This window comes from Thermobia domestica, chromosome 5 (genome assembly GCF_964235325.1).
Source record: "Thermobia domestica chromosome 5, izTheDome1.hap1.1, whole genome shotgun sequence".
In the NCBI taxonomy this organism is placed as follows: domain Eukaryota; kingdom Metazoa; phylum Arthropoda; class Insecta; order Zygentoma; family Lepismatidae; genus Thermobia; species Thermobia domestica.
The window spans coordinates 154085674-154105059 of NC_137458.1; the positions used below are offsets into that span (position 1 = coordinate 154085674).

A 19386-nucleotide genomic window follows, 5' to 3' on the forward strand; every position below is an offset into this window, starting at 1 on the left:
CGATCAAATGAAAATACTAAATCCATGCCTTGAGCGGGGCTTGAACCAGCGACAGGTAGATCTTGTAATTGGCAGTCTAATGCCTTAGACAACTCGATGACATGACTGGTTTCTCTTAACAAGCTGTTAAGTAGTATTTAATGACGTGTTAAATTTTAATGCCCATTGTTGAAATCAGTAGCTTGACGATGCAGGACAAAAGCAACTGTAAAATTATGAACATCACCTGGCAACCATGTGATGTCTTCACAAACTTCCATCCGCCCACGATTCACCTAGTTCTCTTCTGCACTATGCTCATTTTTCTTTCTTTATATTTTCTTAGCGTTCTTTGCCGGCATCCTCTTTTCAGAAATTTCGCCAACGCAAACATTCCACAGGGAAGCGTCAGGGGAGGGAGAGAGTTTTTGGGTTGTTTCTTACTTCTCCTCTTCCCCATCTTCTCTTCCGTCGGATGCTGTTCCCCCCATCTATCAACAATAGTAAGTTTTGTAAACGGTTAACCAACGAACTTTTCTGGACTATATAGTGGTAGGTTTGTGTGTTCCGACGGTGTCTGTCTCGGGAGGACCCGACTGATCAAGGTGTAGTCAGTGTTATCACTCGCAGAGCGTTTTTCCACATTTTCCTATTCACGTCATGGTAAGTGTGTTGTAATTCATAGTATCAAAATCAAGGAACTAATTGTAATCATTTAAGACTACTCACTAAATTTGCAAGCTAGTTTTGAGTTGTTTAAAATATTTAAAAAAAATAACATTACAATGTATACTCAATATATATTTTCTAGTACCTTCGACTTTTAGATCCTACCCACTCTAGCATTGGAAGTAGAATAAATTTAATTAAAAATAAAATCTAATCAAAGCAAACATTACTACTAATTTGTGTTATAGTTTCGGCTATAGATCACTGCCTTAATCAGACATAATGTACATTATACTGTGTCTGATGAAGGCAATGATGTCTGCCGAAACAATTACACACGGATTAGCAATCATAATTGTTTGTTTTGATCAGATGTTATTTTTATTTGTATATTTACTATAGAAGAATGATGAAAATTACGTGGATGGACAAGCTATTAAATGAGAGAGTATTGGAAATGGTTGGAGGAAAAAAGGAGTATATTGAAGAATATTTTTGAAAAATGGAATCGGATGATTGGACATATTTTGAGACATGGGGGAACCACGCTATATAGCTATGGAGAGAATTGCAGAAGAAAAAGTGCCTATAGAGGAATTCCACAATTGAAATTTACGAACCAAATAATACAAGATATAGGGAAGAAAAGCTACAAAAAGTGGCAAGTCTGGCCCAGGATAGAGAAAGGTGGAAAGTTGCTTCAAATCAATCGAGATATTGCTGACCTTAGATGACGACGATGATTGCGACAGTTATTGCTGGATCTAAATCGAGAACGAGAATGAATTTCCCAATTTGAGTAAAAATCTGAATTTCATTGATTTTACCAAATATTTACCATAAATGCCCTCCCCGCTGGTCTAATGGCTAGCGTGTATATTTTTGGTTCACATGATCCCGGGTTCGATTTCCGATCGGAGAGAACAGAAAATATTAATTTCACAATCATTCACTTTCTTGAATCACCCATCTCCTTTAGCCTAAAGAGCATAATCGTGTCCCGTTAAACTAAAAATAAGTGCATTTGATTTTATTTTCTTATCGCAAAATCAAAATCAAAAGCAACTAATTTCCCTATTTGCGGCAAAAAATCATTTTTCATTGATTTTACCAAATATATTTACCATAAGTACTTTCCTCGCTGGTTTAGTGCCTAACACCAAGACTTCCAGTGCACGGGCTCGATTCCCAGTCAGAGAGTCTTGAAGAAGAAAACTGAACGCATTACGATGGCTCAGATTCCACTTTAGACTATTACTCCACGTCTCGGTGCTGAAAGAAAGAAATGCTAAACTTCAATTCAGATAATCTTTATTGTAAGTGCAGAGTCCATTCACGTACTTAACGTTTTACAGAATTGTTCCGTACTTCTCGCTAATTGTTGTTATACATGGCAATTAGTAAAGAAATTTTAACTAAAATTTGACCAATTTGAAACCCCATCTTTGATGGTCAATAACTCGGGCATCAAAGATTTTCACAGGAAAATATTTCACATAAATAAGTCCAAGCCTACTTTCATACCAAGTTTGGTTAGAATCAGATGAGTTCTATGGGTCGTGTACAATAAAAAGAAAAATCAACTGAAGAACTATTACAGTAGAAAAAAATGAGGAAAAACTATGAGGAATATGGAGTAAAAATAAGTGTTAAAAAGGCAATAATGTTGCTAATTAGAACAAAATAATATACATCAATATAAAGTCAATTGCTGGAAAGTAGAACAAATTCCTGATACCTTTAATGGTATTATTAACACAGATAGCAAGTGTAAAAGTGATGTGAAGACATGAAAAAGACTGAGAAACAAACCTTTAGGAAGAGTAAAAGTATATTTTGTGGGTCTTTGAATATAAAATTAACAAGAATATTCATGAAATATGTTGTGAAATATTGAAAGTCTACAGAAGAGTTGAGTTGATTTTAGTTTAGCGTCCCTTTCAGCAGCGAGGCTATATGAGACGTGGACCTACTGATTAACGTGGAATCCGAACCACCTGAGCTCCTGCCGGGAATCGAACCCGGGTCTCCCACGCCAAAGACGCGTACGCTAACCGCTTAGCCAAGAAGGAGTTCTAAAGTCTACATCAGAATAATAAAGGGCATTAACTGGGTGAAACCGGAAACCAATTAAAAAAGTGTTAGAATTAAAAAAGGAAGATGAAACAATATTGGATGTAAAATTACTTAAAGAAGTAATGGGATGTAGGCTATACAAAATAGTTATAACAGGAATTAAGTGCTTACCTAAAGCATCTAAATAACAATCCGAACGCAAAACATTTCAGTTACAAGTTTTTGCCATCTTCAATGTATATCGATTGAAGAACTACATTTTTTAAATCAATTTTCTTCACTGTAGTAAATATGTATGTTGTTCTTAAGGAATTGCTGTTAAATTAATTGCTAATAATCTAACGTTATGCTATCTTTTAATAGACTTTTTCAGACTTTTTCCAAACTCGAATAGAATAAGCATCTACTTTGTCGAAATGACAACGTAAAATAATTTTTCAGAATTTTTTAAACCAAAAAGTCTTTTATATATTTATTTAGTCCTTGTGTCTGTCCAGAAGAAAAAAATAATTTCAAGAACTAGTTAATGGATGATTATCAATTTTTGACCAGGATGTACAAGGTTGGAATTTGGAATCGACTTCGTTCAATGGACGTGATCCATCCAGATGATTCCAAGATATGGGCAATCAAAAATCGATTTCCTATGTTTATCTATGATAGTAGCTATAGATATGTCTTGCTTGATAGGCCACCCGCAGTGATTTTCAGATTAGCGGGTTAGTATAGTGTTCAGGATAGAAAATAATTATCTGTGGAATGCAACGCTAAAATAATACTAAATGACTTTCTGGAAGTCGCAATCTTATCCAAAATGTTCATGTAAATGTTCTATTTGAATGTTAAAGTCACATTTTCGATAATAATAGGATATGTTATATCGCTGTGTAATTTACGAAGACCTGAAATGAAATTCTAAGTATGTCAATGAATTCTCGTATAATTGTTCATTGATGTAAGACCAACAATTGAATAGTTTAAAAACAGGAATTATTCTATAACGGTTGCCTCATTGTTAAATGATTAAAGTTCTTAACTTTTGGTACAGTATATTCGGTTCAATCGAGGCATGAGGAGTTGTAGTATTCCACGTTAATTGTAGAAACACGTCTCATATAACTTTATGATGAAGAAAAAAAAAATGACTAAATTCAAAACAAACTAACATATTAAATTCTCAATTAAGAATGAATGAGATTCAGTGATAACCTTTTTTTCGAAAGAAAACTTTCCCGCAATTACTAATTCTTTACAGTAGAAGTAAAAAGCATGAACGAACATAGTAAATATGTTACCTTTTGGAAGAAACTAATAATTTTACACTGTGATTTGCAGGGCCCGGATCTTGTTGACCTAAAAAAATTTAAAAAGTGACCTATAAAATGACACTAAAATTCCTGTAAAATGACCCTAAAAATCACAAAAATTGACCTTAAAACTTACGTTTTCTCAAACTTTTATTTCATTACACATTGACATTTTTTATTATCCAATGGATTTTTAATTAACATTTCTCACTCATATTCAAAAAGTTTTGTTTCAGTTAGTTTCAGTCCATTGATCATTTATTTCTATTAATCAGTCCATTGTACGGCATTGTAAGTATTGAAAGCGTCAATTCACTTCCGAGTTGAAACTAGGAAGCACTCTTAAACAATAAAACTTAGCCCGCCTTATGCAGAGTCGTTTTGACGTAAGATTAGCGTCATACTAAAGACCTGACTACTGCAGGAAACTTATGTTAGTCGAACCCTTTAGTATGACTCTAATCACGCGTCAAAACGACTCTGCATAAGACCCAGCAAGTTTAGACTACATGAAAATAATAGATAAAAACCTGTTTTAAACCCTTGTAGGCCTTCTAATGCATTTTTAGTTATTCACGTGATCACATTCTTTGTGGTCAATAATCCAAAACTATCTGTTTGACCACCTACCAACCCCCACCTTTCGTTAACCAGCTACAGTTTAGTTTTCATTAGCTTGTTAAGAATGCAGTTTTTCCACTCAAATAGTCAGGAAGTAAGAAAAGAGATTATTCAACTTCGTCTTTTCCACATCCGTAAACTGTGTTCATTTAAAGATTTCCTTATGTAGAAAAAAAGAATAAAAAGACCATAAGTGACCTAAAAGTTACCTTAAAATATTAAAAAATGACCTGAAATTTCAAAACAGCAAAAAGTGACCAAAAGTTGACCCTAAAAAACTATATTTTTAGGATCTAGAGTTGATGGATAACGTTTTTATTTGAACTTGCCCTTTCCTATGCGTAACAGAAAAAAGTTGACTTGTCAACAAGATCCGGGCCCTGGTGATTTGTATCAAAAACATTCACGTTTGCATAAGCCCTGTTGCACAAAGTTTCAGAAACTGTTGAAAAGTGAAGTTCAAAAAAATATGAAAATGTTTCTTTTTGAAAATAAGCTTCCCCAGTAACACTTTCATTTATACTTATGAGATGAAAACCACTTGAACATATTTAAAACATAATTGAATCTGACTTCCTTCCCAAAAGGAATTCTTTTAAATGGTTATATATCGTATTATACTAGATGTTCATGTATTATACTAGATGTGACTGACAAACTCTTTTATCATTAGAACTGATATGTTCAATAATTGCTATTGCCATGGACATGCTAAATGAACCATACTTAACCTTGAGGGAAATGTAAATCACATTAAAACTTATGTGCGATTCATTCTTATGTCCATGGGGATACCAATTAGCTAATGAGACAATTTGACAATTTAGACATAAAGTTCGAGATTGCAGTACTGTATAGGGAATGTGTTATGGAATGTTCTAACCAGAGATGACTCATAAGAAAAAGTACATCGTAAAAGTTTCGATTTTATCGCCGCTACAAACTAACGGAATAAAATTTACCGAATAATAATAATTCTTGCATATATCAATTCGTCCATTAGGTAAGTTTTTTCCTCTTAAATTGTAGCAATAAAATTATAATGTTTTCGATGTGACTTCCCTAACAAGCCGCTAGTGGTTGGCATCAGTAATTTTTCCGAAAAAATCTAAAAGGGGCAGTTTACTATTGGAGGTAAAGTCTTTTTGCATATTTAAAAAAAAAAAAAAAAAAACGGCTCAGACGATTCGTCTATATTGCATAAATATATAGTTCATTGATAACTGTAGAATGACGTATTTAATTTCAGAAATGAAATGAACTTTTTAATGCGATGGTCATTTAAAAAATTTCCGGCTGTAGAAAGCAATACTTTCTTTTTGGAGAACTTTTATATTTATTGAGAAATTGATTGATAGAGTGGGCTCTGTGATGGTCAATAAATATTTTTTATTTATGTAATTCTTGAGGAAACTTGGACGAGAGATATAGGAGACACGGCACCCTAATTTTTCTGTTCCATGTAATTTGTTTACTTTTTTGTTTTGTTGATTGTTTCTAAGAGAAAAGAAACCCCTAATTATATTGAATAATCGTTTAGAACATACGATGTGTCCTCCCTCTTTAGTTTGCTTTTCGCTACGAGCCTACTGTGAGACGAAAAAAAAACTTTTCACTCTTTAAGCTCATATCGTTCAATTGATAGGGACTGACACCATAATTTTTTGGTGGGGTATTACTGTGGCTCAGTTATATAGCGCTTACCAATGGTTCATAGGATTTCTGGTTCATCTCCTGCTAAGTACGTTTGTGGTGCACAACATTGTGTCCATGTGGTTTTCTCCCACGTGCTCATTCCCTCATTCCACCAATTCTTCCATCATCATTTGCTTACCTTAATCATAATCTCCCTATCAATCTATAGATCAGATCAAGCTGATAGAAATGACAAAATTCAGAGTAAATTTTCATAGGTAATTTTAGAGGAAAACACATCGACAAAAACGGTTTTATTATGTCGCTAAAAGTATCCCTTTCGTTGCTATAAACGCTGCCAGGTTTCATCCTTCTGAAACGGGTTGTTTATTAGTTATGTATTGTATACATAAAAAATGTACGCTGTCAACCAATATGTTCAATATGTTCAATATGTTTAATATGTTTAATATAAAGATATATCTAGTGTCATTTGTTTTCTCGTAACAGATATCCACATACTACCTATAGTAATGCAAAATAAAGGAATTCTGAAAGCATAATTTCAGCATTGATGATTCATGATATTAAAAAAGTTTTTGAGTATATCTTTATATTGAACATATTAAATATAAACAAGAAAAATCAATTTTCAAGAAAATTAATTATAGTGTTAGAAAATAGAAACGTTGTTTTGTATAAGAAATTTTAACTGATGGCACAAGGCGTGTATTTCACTTTTCGATATAAAATGAGATTAAAATAATTAAGTTTCTGTTTTCTCCAGTAGTGTACTCTGAATACTAGTTCAATCGGTGTTCGAAAGGAACGGCAAACTTCGATAAACAGAACAAATCCAGTAATATTATTTACAGTCTAGAATCGTTCAGTTTATTAGGATTAGGATTAAAAATTAGATTTCTAGGCTTCCGTTATCTTTGGCCATGTTAACCCATCACGTATAAGAGACGATATTCTTCGGCGATCACGATACACGGAGAATTGGGAAGAAAGAAAGCAATGAGGAGGCAAGGTAGTGGCCTGGGATCATTATGATACGTACTATCTCGGCATTTGCCTGATGTGAATGAGGAAAAGCTAGGAAATCCTCACTCAGGATGTCTGGCCTGAAAAAACCTTTTACACTTCTTCGATCAAGTGTCCCCACCAGTAATCGAATCCGGGATAGCTGGCACCAAAGACGAGAGCGACAGCGACTACCGGTACACTTTGTTCACTTTATACATCAGTATTAAATGCTTTCATTACAAGCTAAAACAAGACTCGACGTTGAAAGATCGTGGCATTTAACAAGACGCATATCTGTTTACGTTATTCTGCTTCATTTCATTGCGACACTTGTTTCTTATTGTATCTGCCAAACACTTTCTCCTCTCGGATGTTAACAGTCCATTATGTTTCGCTGACAGATTTATTATTGAGTGTTTGGGATGATTTGTTAAAAATGTTCGTCGTGTAGCCCATGTTTCACACACAGTTTCACATCACATTTACCTTGTTGGTACTCGATACTAAACAGTATAGTCATGGCAGGTTCACAAATTTTCTCTCCGTTGAGACCTAATACACTCTCTCATTCATATGTTCGTTTGAAACTCGATGCGATTGAGTAAGAAACTATTTCTGATCTATGATGAATATTATTTACAATCTTCTTCTTTACATCTGTATATAGGATTGTTTTTATGACCTAACGTTATTATTATGGATCCTATTTTGAGACTCAAATTTTGGTTTTAAAAAAGAAAAGCAAAAAAGAAAATGGAAAAAAGAAAGAAGGGAAGATAGACGTATCTCATTTACAAGCTGTTAGAGACCATTCAGTAGTTTTCCCCATTCCCAAAAATAGCATCTTTAAAGCATGCATCAACGCTGGCCTGAAATGATGGTATGAGAGGCTACTAATATTAGCACAAAACTGCCTCATCTTATGGTGTTAGTACCAAACTCTGCCAAGTGAGGCACTCGAAGATGTATTTTTTAATCTTTCTTTTTTTGAGGTATGTTTTTTCCATCTTTTTTTGTTTGGATGATGACAGCGCAAGATAATTTCCAGCAGTGGGAAAAATCTTGGAAGACGTCCACAAATGTTCGAAACAAGATAGGCCAGCCTTTTCTTTTAAGTGACTGAAAGTACCAGAAGAATATAAACAAGTTAAATGATTTATAGACTTGTAGGAAGCTTTTAAAAATGTTTAAGAGCAATCTTCTGACAAGTCTTGTTTAAAATAAAGCAACATTTTCTGATATTACGTGCATGGTAAATAAATTCAATATGAGAGTCTACTGGAGAAAAATTATTGCATAAGAACATGGAGTATAATATATGATGTTTAGCATCGATCATTTACGAGGCTTTGTGATCAAGCCATAATTTAAAATTAGGTCTTTTGCAAATCGTTATTCGATAGCGTATTTAGATTATTTGTGTATTGAAGTTTTGCGTCTCTTTTGAACACTAGGGTTATTATGAAACGTGGATTCACAGTTTAAGGTGGAAACCAAACCATTGTAATGCGTTCAATGCACCCTCATCGAGTATTAAACCAGGCAACACATGCTCGAAAGGTGCGGGTACTAGCCACCAACAGGGTTGAACATGAGATAAGACGAGATAGAATTTTCGTTTATTGAGAGTTTTAATCATCAATTTTCTCGAAATCCCATCATAAAGAGGGAACAATATATTTTATTATTATCATCACAAGATGTACAGTTATATAACTTGGTATATTTGGGATCATAGTTACACAGAATACGAATATCTAATTTACTTGAACAAATTTTGAAAATTTTATCCTGAAGGGAAAGAGAGGTAGTTTTATTGTATTATCATACGTTCCTTTCAAACCACAAAGTATAAGGATATTTAGTATTAGAGAATCTTTGTGGTATATGTCCTTAAAAGTTTATTATATATGGGTTGATTTTTATTATGAGGTTACGATGTTGTATGTTTAAAAATTCCTTCTGCTCAACTTATAAATAACCCAGGTAATATGACTACTAGACATGTATAAACTAAAACCATTCACACTAATGGGATATATCTAACCATCAATGGATACGATTCAAGCTGTAGCCTGGAGCCATGGGCGGCATGTAGCCTACGGGTGGCATATGATTCTCTCTTTTAATAGTTCCTCGTGATAATATTGTTTTCACTTCTCGAGATCAAAGCAAAGCTCGATCAAAAAACTAAATCAAAGTATAATTTTCTTCATGTATAATATTAACAACTGCAACACTAGTACTTTCAAGTTTGACAAGTAGAAATATGTTTGAAATTACATTACATTACTTTCTTGAGGAGAAATGGAGAGTTCTAAAAATGTAACCCAGGGTACAGTAGTGTGTTAATTCGGCCCTGCACAGAGGAGGAGAACGGAAAATTTTTACTATTGTGATGTGTTTCTCTTCAACTGCTTGTCGTGTACTTCCACGAAATCTGGCGGGCTCTATCAGGGCCTATAGGTACGCAGAATACGAATATGTCATTTACTTGCATTAGTTCTGGATATTCCGCCCCAAAGATGGGAAGAGAGAAATTCTAGTAGTATATATCAAATTCCGTTGACCATAGACACTAAAATTTGCAACAGTATAGCTATTTGCTTTGTTAAGAAAGATATGACAAAACATGACCTTGCAGCTCGTTGGTAGCCCAAATGGCCTGTGAACATTATTTATAGCATTTCGTAAACTTTGAGACAACAAACTAACGTATGCATCTGTGTGACACCTAACACCAATTTATGTTAAGAAATTCTTCCACTTCAAGGAGAGAATAACCTTTACTGTGACATACCGTCTCTTCTGCTAAGAATAAATGAACATTCTAATTTCGGGTAGTGCAATTTTCATGAGTATTTTTATTTTCGTTTTGTACAATGCGTGAGTATGACAAGGAGATTTGGCAAATGGCTTGTCAGTGATGTATTTAGATGCTGTGGAGAACTTTTAGAACCGCAACTAGCAACATAGGATGACCTTACCGTAGCTACTTGGCACCTTCATCTGTGACATGATTTACATGCATTCAACACGACTCATTTAATTGCGCACATACGCTTGCTTCATCATGATTTCACACAAAGACATGCGCAAACATTATTTCTTATAAGTTAGGTTGGGCTCACGATGAAATATACAAGAAAGTTTCACGAATGACTTATTAACTTTGGTAAATGGAAAATAAACCAGTGATAAATATTGATAGATGATGAATTGCTGGTATCATGAATGGTTTGGATTTTTCAAAAAAGAAATAGTGGACATTGAAGGCAAAAACACTGGGTATATTTAAACTAGGACAAAGTCGCGGTAATGTGGTTTGGAAACCTAACCGCACATCCTCCTCGTATAGGGGGCGGATTTATTTCTCATTTTGCCCTAGTTGCAATGCTTCTTAGAAGTTCACCTGACTTTAAAGGAAAAGGGTTCAATTGGGTTGAGGTCAGGCGATTGTGGGAACCACTTTACTCAATAAAATCTTTGTTCTGTGTTGATACAAGCAGTGTATTTCGGATCATCATCTTGCTAGAAGATTGCATCCAGGATGTTGAGCAGCCGCGGCTCAGCACTCCATTTCCAGGATATTGCAGTATTGTTCGGTGTAATCCTGCCAATGGTTTGCCGGCATCACTCAATTCCCGAATTCATCATGGCCCCTATCATTAAGTTTCCTTTACCAAACTTGAGTGTGGTTTGTACATGACAATTTAGCAGCTGTTCTCCGGTCTTTCTCTTCGTCCATTTCTTCCCATCAGATCCGAAGTGGTTAATTTTGTTTTCGTCAAACCAACTGACTCTGACAGTTTACTACTGAAGTCTTATAGCACTTCACAATGGTTTCAAGAGCCAAAGCCGACTACTGTGTTTTCCCGGAAAGAAGACCGGGAGCCAAAGCGCACTACTGTGTTTTCTCGGAAAGAAGACCGGGTCTTATATTAAGTTTTTGCTCGAAAGATGGGTTAGGGTTCCCTTTTATGAGACACTGTGCCTGTTATTTCAAAACGTAATCGCTAATAACGTGCTCTCTGATTGTTGCGAGAAACGCTCAAAATAAGTTTTGTTAAGAGGTTTCAGATAGGATTTATCCGAAAGACAATCTGAAAAATTGTGCTAAAGTTTATTTTCTGATTAGATCTTAGTTTTAGGGAAACGTGGCACAGAGAGTTCTGAGATCGTTGATTTCAAATTTGATATTATTATTTGTTTAGAAAACAAAATGGCGGTCTTAAAATAAAAAAGGTATTAGATTTCAAGAAAAAATTGTATTGAGGAATTTTCGAGGCCAGTGACTGAATTTTAAATAGATTAATGACAAAAAATAACTTCAGTATCATTTTTTATTCATTATCTTTTATTAATTTTGCATAAAACAAAAAGAATCTGCGATATGCGCCTATAATCGAAATTACACATGCCATAGAAAATTTTGGATAAAACAAAATGGAACAGGTAGTGCAGCTACGTTTTGTTTTCGTTAATGAATAACTATTTAAAAAGTTGGAAAAAATATTTGAGAGTGGGATCTCTTTAGGTTTTTACTTCTGCATATTTTGATTTTTGCGATATAAACTGGAAAATAAAAAATGTAAATGTTCCAATAATAATTCAACAGCGATCAAATTTTATTGCATTTTATTTACATAGTTAAAATTTACTTGCTTTCGGCCTACTCCGTTAAAAAAAAACTACAAACACAAGGAAATAGAGTGTCATTGAAAACTATGATTATTTGCGCTCTGAGTAAGATTTTGATGTGACGAGATTGAAATAGATTTCGACAGTCAGGTGTATGAATCTGGCTCTAGTTAACGGTCGTTTCTAACAGTAAAGTTACGCTCCTATTTATTGGAGTTTTAAAAGTCTCTAGATTGAAACTACGATTTAGGGTATTTTGGGTAGCAGTTAGGAGTACTGCTCATGGGGCGAAGTCCAAGCGCAACTGAGCAGAAACGACATCTAAAGTGATTTTCCCTGGATATACACACTACGTCTGGTGTCAAGTGATCTTAGTTGCTAAAGGGGCAAATTCCCAGAGGATTGGATGGGACTGCCAAGAGTTTCTATGACGCTTCGCAGTACCAAAGGCTTCTGCAAGATGGGTGACGAATATTCTCGGGCCTGTTTCTGATTTGGGAGCATCCAATTTTTTACCTCTACAGTTTTCGCTACCATGCCAGTACTCACACTTACTTTTGTAGCGATTTCACGATGTGTTACACTCTCTTTCAGAAATCGACCAATCTTCTTCACCATGCTTATATTAATTTTCTTAATTAATGAGAAAAATATTTAACTTTTGCCAGAACATTACATACTTTGACATTAATGTCAAGCATTTTAAAATTAACTATATTTCAGGTTTTTTCTTCAAAACTCTCAAATCAAATCAATCCGAGTTCCACTTTTTCACTCACAAATTAACTGTTCAAATGTTGTAAACATTATCATGATCTATTTTATTAAATGATACAAGCGAATTCCAGTGTTTGCTTTACCGTTGGATTAAACTAGTAATTTTCACAACTTGCTTTGTCCCTGAAACCCACCCTTTTCTGAAAACCACTCACACAAGAATCCTATTGTAACTATATTTAAAAAAATACTAAATGAAATAATTATATTTATTTGATCAAATAATCGAATACAGTATAGCTATAACCAAAGGCCAAAGTATCAAATAGATTTGGGTTGATCGTACAAATCATTGTGTTTCGTTTTCGTATTGAATTTAGGATATTTTTCACAATATTTTACAGGTATTTTAAAAATCATCTATAGATATTTTGACTTTTTAACTTAGGAAGATTAACAATTAATGTAATATTCTGTTCGTGGTAAAACATACTCCTATCATTAATAAGGATTAGGGTATTAAAATCCTTTAGCGTTTGATGTGTATACATCTTGGAAATTCAATAAGCATGTTACTAATTGTATTGAAAATGAAGCATAAAACAATCAAGACCTCCATCCTTACTTCTGTAAATAAAAAGGAAAAGAAAAAGAAAAAGAAAAAGATAGGGATATTCAGGCAAGTTATTTTATTTCAGAAGTACATCCAAGCAGAAGATTTATTGTTAACATAAATAATTTTACGTTTGAAATATTATTGCATTGACACAAAATACACAGAGAAGCTTAGTGTTAAAGAAAAGAAAAATGGTCCACATATATCGTATTAGACAAAAATTAGAAACTGATAAAGATCACATCAAAACTTAACAGATATCATATCAGAGCAAAGACAAAATTGATAAAGATCATATCAAAATAACTTATGGTATTAAGTATATGGTATTAAGTATATGGTAATAGAGTATATGGTATTAAGTACTTTAATCGAAATTTATAACGAGTTATATGAATATATACAAAAGATATACAATTCACCTCTACGTTTAAAAAATAATTTAAAAATATAGTTTTGGAAACTATATATATATATATATATATATATATATATATATATATATATATATAGAAGAGAACTGTTCTTAGAATACAAACATGGATCATTTAGATAATAGGAATGACCTAGTACGTTAATACGAAAGGTTACTCTTCTGATATCGTTCTTTAGTGTGAACTAATGTTCGTTAGGATAATTTGAAGTTAATACATGTTTTTCTTTTTTTCCATTCTTTTATTTTTTCTTTTGTACTTTTCTATATCCTATTTCTATATAATATTGTAAAATAATTAATATTTTATTGTTTTTGTTATTTTTATTTTTTAAAAGATTATTATTATTGTAATTCTTTGAATTCAAATTAATGTTATGATATTAAAGCATGTACAACAGAATGAAATGGCAACTTAACTGCATTTGAAATTATGTATTTGGCATTTCAATATGCAATTGAAGCAATTAACAAATTGTATGTTAAAAAGAATTTATCTGTAATTTAATACAGAACTAGTATAGGGATTGTGTATTCATTTCATAACATATTTCTTAAAAATTCAAGTCACAATATTTAGAGACATTTTAGGGAAATGAAAATTTGCTTTAGTTCTATGATGCGCTTTATTTTTAATATAGATTGTTTGAAGAAAATAATCCATTTTTGAGTGCTTCTTCTGAGTGTGAGATCATCTTTCTTTGACGCCTGAGTATCTATTTAGAGAAATTAATTGTAAGTACAGAAACGTGTAACAATTCATTGATAAACTTGTCAGTAAAATGTGAATTGAATGACATCAATAGAATAGAATAACATTAATCCATTAAATGTTTATCAAATAATATTTTGGTATGATATTTAGGGCCAGATTTAATATACTTGCATTTTAATCTTTCACTTGTTGATTCTTGTACTTTAAACTGAAACCCACTCTTTGTTATTTAAAATGTAACCTTGTTTTATTATTTCCGAAGCTTAGTATATAGCTAGTATTCAATAATAGTGCTTTTAATAGAACCTCCTTATACCTCTGCTTCTGTGTATCACTTGCAGCGAACGTGCATTTTTTTGTCAATAATCTCGGTACAACTAGGGGTGCACACTGGAATCGAGGCATGTGCTTATATTCATATTTTAAAGGATAGCATGTTCCACTTTACGCTATCAGCAATGCTGGGTAAACGGTAGTTTTGAGTGTGGATCCACCTGTGTGAAAACATACAACTTGACTGTTTGTAAACATTAAAGTTCTATCATTCTTTCAGTGTAATCCAAAGCCACGTGTTAACTTTCAGGGTTAAAGCTCAGAAACTTTATTAATTCCAATTCTAAAACCTCCTAATAGAAAATAAATTAATCTGTCAGTGGCAAATTTCGTTTCTATGAGTCACTAGTGGATCCAGAAGGGTCGTTTAAAGGGACAGATGCCTACTGAATGATGTGTAGGCTCAAAACACGGACTTTTACACCAAAACGGAATAAAGTATTGCAATAATTTATATATAAGTCTATAAAAGAGGTAGCTTTTGGGGACGCCCTTCCCATGGATCCGCCAGTGATATGAGTATACGTATTTTACTAAAAAAGGATTTTTTAGTAGATATATAATATATACTAAGTGCACCATTTATCTTGATACGTTCCTATACTTGTAAACTAATATGCTCTGAAATCTTATATAATTTTTATATGATTTCTTATATAAGAAATCATATCTTTTACGACAGATAAAAAACACTCGAATTTTATATGATGCAAACATTGATAGGGGAATATTGTGTGACATACTCTGTAATATTACCAAATTGACAGTATTACCAACCCAGCATAATACTGTACTGTTTTTAAAGATAGCACTAAGTCAAGTTATTACGTATTTCAAATGTACATGCTACACGAAACCTTACAATACATTTATTATTCAATATTGAAAAACATGTGACGCTCGAGTATCACAAACATCCACAAACATGCAAATTTCTGTAGGCCTTTTCAACAGTAATAACATAATTGGTATTGACATGACAACTCATATCAAAGTATCTTATTGCCAAATATTATGATGATGATGTGACGGTTTTCTAATAAAGTTAAGATAATTGAAAATTTGATTTTTTCGAAAGGCTTTATTTCGAAGTATTGCTGAGATAAGCATAACATCTATTCCATCGATGGTTTTCAATAAAAATAAAGATCATGATCCCCTTTACAGCAATTTGATATCTCAAACCATTCTCGAGATATGATGAACATTGGTAAAGTTTAGATCACTGCTTAAAGTTATGTAATTATACGAACGTTTTGTAAGCTGTAATGTTACTGAAGAAAAATAAAATAACAATCATTATAAAAAAAATGTCCCATAGTTAGGTCATTTTAAGCAATATAGAAATCTCTACCTATTTTTTCATATCTTCAAAAGGGTTTGAGATATTAAAAAAGATATGATTTTTATGTCCTTTGAAAACCATATACGTTACAGGCTGTGATACTTATCTAAGCATTTTTTCGAAATAAAACTTTAAAGAAAGTCAAATTTTCAATTTCTTTTACTTTGTTCTTATTCATTCGAAATACGTTATATAATGAACATAGTATTCGACGCCAAGGTACTTTGAATGTTTCTCACTCCATCCATCTTACTTAAGTTATCACTGTTGTAAAAGCCCGCAAAGCATTGTTGATTTTGTATGTTTATGATACCGTAGCGTTTTTAGTTTGAAATACTGAATAATATTGCAAAAGTTATAAGTGTTCGTTTAACATGTAGATTCGAAATATGTAATAATCTTAAAAAGTGTTAATTAAAATATACAACTTTATATTGAGTTGGTAACATTGCTAAACTGGTAGAATTGAAGAGTATATCAAACTATGTCTCATTGTTGATATTTGCATCATACAAAATCTCAGCTTGGTTTATCTATTTGTTTAAAAATTACAAGGTCGTTTCAAGAGAAATGGTCAACCTATATAAATAACTAATAGTTTCATTGTGTTATAAATTGCGATGCTAGAACTTTTACTTTCAAGTATGTGATAATACCTGATTCCGCTAGTGAAAGACAATAGATAAAATGCAATATTGATTATTTTTTTTGAGGGTTGTAAGCTTTTGTTTTAGATATAAATGCTTTTTCATAGTTACCAACAAAAAAGGAGTATACATATCTTACTCTCCTTTTCTTGTCCTTAATTTCCAAACAAACTGATAAGTTAAAATACAATTTTGGTATTCTACATATGCAGTATAGAGCATACCTGTACAGTACTCTATATATACAGCTTTCTGTTAATAGATTACCACGGGATTGGGCCCTAGTCGGATATAAAAACTAGGTTAAAGCGAAAATCACCATTTCATAGTTCCTAAATTGTATAGAATCTCTATTAAAGGCTTAAAGTATTATAATTCAATAAATTCAACTTCCAAAATTAGAAATTTCGACCATAAAGTGCTCCTGTGACACTTAGTTAAATAAATACTGCATTAAGAAAGGGACTCTTTCAGTTTCACGTTACACGGTGATGATGAGAATGAATGAAATGGTAAGCTAGAATAAAGAAAATGGAAGATAACGGAAGGAAAATCCCGGAAAAACCACGCACACAATGTTTATCCACCACATACTGTATATTCAATAAAACACATTAGACTATCACACAAACCACACACTTATTTACGGTGTATGCGTATTTACAGTATCGAAAGAATATCAATACAGAAGCACAGATTCGTAGCGATTAGTTAGTTTGTTGTTACTAGTTAGCTAGTTAATAGTATTAATTAGTCATTAGTTACTTACTGTTGTGGAGCACCGAGTGCAGCCGAGAACGAAAATTACTTATTTCTTGGAAGATGGAGGGTTAAACTAACAGTCGGTTAAAGAGAGGGCTGTTAAGAGAGAGTCTACTATACTTATATTCGCTCTACGTCAAAGGAAGTTGAGCTCCCTTGTGACTATGTGGATTGCCTTTGCCGCGAGAGACCTGGGTTTGATTCTCAGCGGGAGCTCATGTGGTTCGGATCCCACGTTAAGTTGTAGGTCCCCATCTTAGGCAGCCTCGCTGCTGAACTGGACGATAAATTCAAATTACATCATACAGCACGTCAAAGGAAATCTAAATAAAATTAGTACTAGTAGATTTATTGAGAAGTTATGGAGAAGAAAGTGCGCACATAGCAGAGAGATGTTCGAAGGATATCACTATCAGGAGGTACCGTTGTGTCCATGATACGTCTCAATATTGCCAATGAATGTTCAGATGTCTGCTGATGTCTCAAAAACTGAACTTCCTACAAGATTGCTATGAGACATCTCTGGGGTCTTTGCGGGATAATCACAGTATCATGACCCATGCTCGGTACGTAACCTCAGTATCTTGTCTCTCATAAACAAGGCAAGACTCGAGACGGAAATTCATGCTAACCTTCACCAATAGTTGGAAATTCAGCTTCCACGAAGTCAGATCTGAATGTTATGTGATTCAATCGTTTCCTCCCGTTTTCGTTTCCGACTAAAAAGCAACAATAGAAGTGAAGTATAGATGAACATGATTGTGATTAAATTTAATTAATTAATTTTTTTTTGGTTGGATGATGCCAATCTCCTCCGTACCATATATAAACTTTAATCGGATAGTATGTACAGACTATAAGCATATAATGCGGGGAACACTACATAGGGTCTACGTATGATGAGTATTAATTTGTGTTAATCAGTGCTAACGACTATAATGAACTTTTTGTAGAAGCGTTAGTTAGTAATCAGTGTATTCATTCGTATTGAACTCGAAGTTGGGTAGTATAAAAATGAGTTAAACATATACTACGACAAATTCTATGTGAAGATTAACTGAATTATGTAATTGGCTTAATCAATAAGAATATTAATGTATCGATTGCTCCACATAAACTCGAAATCCGGGCATTATGCCATTCAAACGCGAAGACATTGTAAAAATTGTGACTCTCAAGTATGTAATGTATAGCAACATAATAACTTTCAGATATCGAAGTATTGACTCATGACAGGCACATCTAATTCTAATTCCATGATTATTTCCATTAATCTTAAAGTTTCTACAGCAATCCTGAATGTCCCGGGACATGTATAGATCCTGTGGCACATCCGTTGTACATATTGTGGTATGTGGTCATAAAAGATGTATATCTCTAGTTTTGTTGGTGACTATGTCTGAGAAAAAATGTTTTCATTTGGAAGAATTTTAGATTGTTCTTGATAAAATTAAATTTTCATGATTGTATATCCAAGGTCGATATACAAGAAATCATCTAAGCTAGTGTGAATTTTTTTAAAAAAATGTTATTTTGGCTCTACATATAGTTAAACCAGTGCTTTTCAACATGTGCGCTAACGCTCCCCAGAGGGCATTCGCGTTTCCGATGGAGGACTGAAACAAAAAGGAGCAATTGACTATTTCGGGGCCGTTCGATTGAAGGGTAGCTCATTTTAATCGTTCCACGAAAATATTTCTAAAACGGTTAAACATAAATGAACCAAAGAAAAACTCAAATTGGAAATGCCATGGACCACATCGAATGATGTCGCTGTGCCCCTCATGGGGGCCAAGGGCCCAACTTTAAAATTTTAAATGGAAACATGGGTCAGGTGATACCTCGTTCGATAGATCTTCAA

The 19386-nt window shown here is 33.2% G+C and overlaps 1 protein-coding gene across 2 annotated transcripts in view; it reads left to right on the forward strand.

Annotated features, from left to right (window-relative positions):
- The first annotated feature begins 359 nt into the window (after nucleotides 1-359).
- The window catches only part of TpnC25D (Troponin C at 25D), a 44537-nt gene continuing 25510 nt past the window's right edge, over nucleotides 360-19386 (forward strand). The window contains exons 1-2 of one of the 2 annotated variants that reach the window (XM_081759233.1): nucleotides 360-642; nucleotides 14365-14458. Coding sequence is in view for 1 of the 2 variants with exons in the window: in XM_081759232.1 (XP_081615358.1) it covers nucleotides 640-642 (3 nt within the window). In the remaining variant the exon portion in view is untranslated. The remainder of the gene's footprint in view (nucleotides 643-14364; nucleotides 14459-19386) is intronic. The other variant, XM_081759232.1, reaches the window with a different exon arrangement.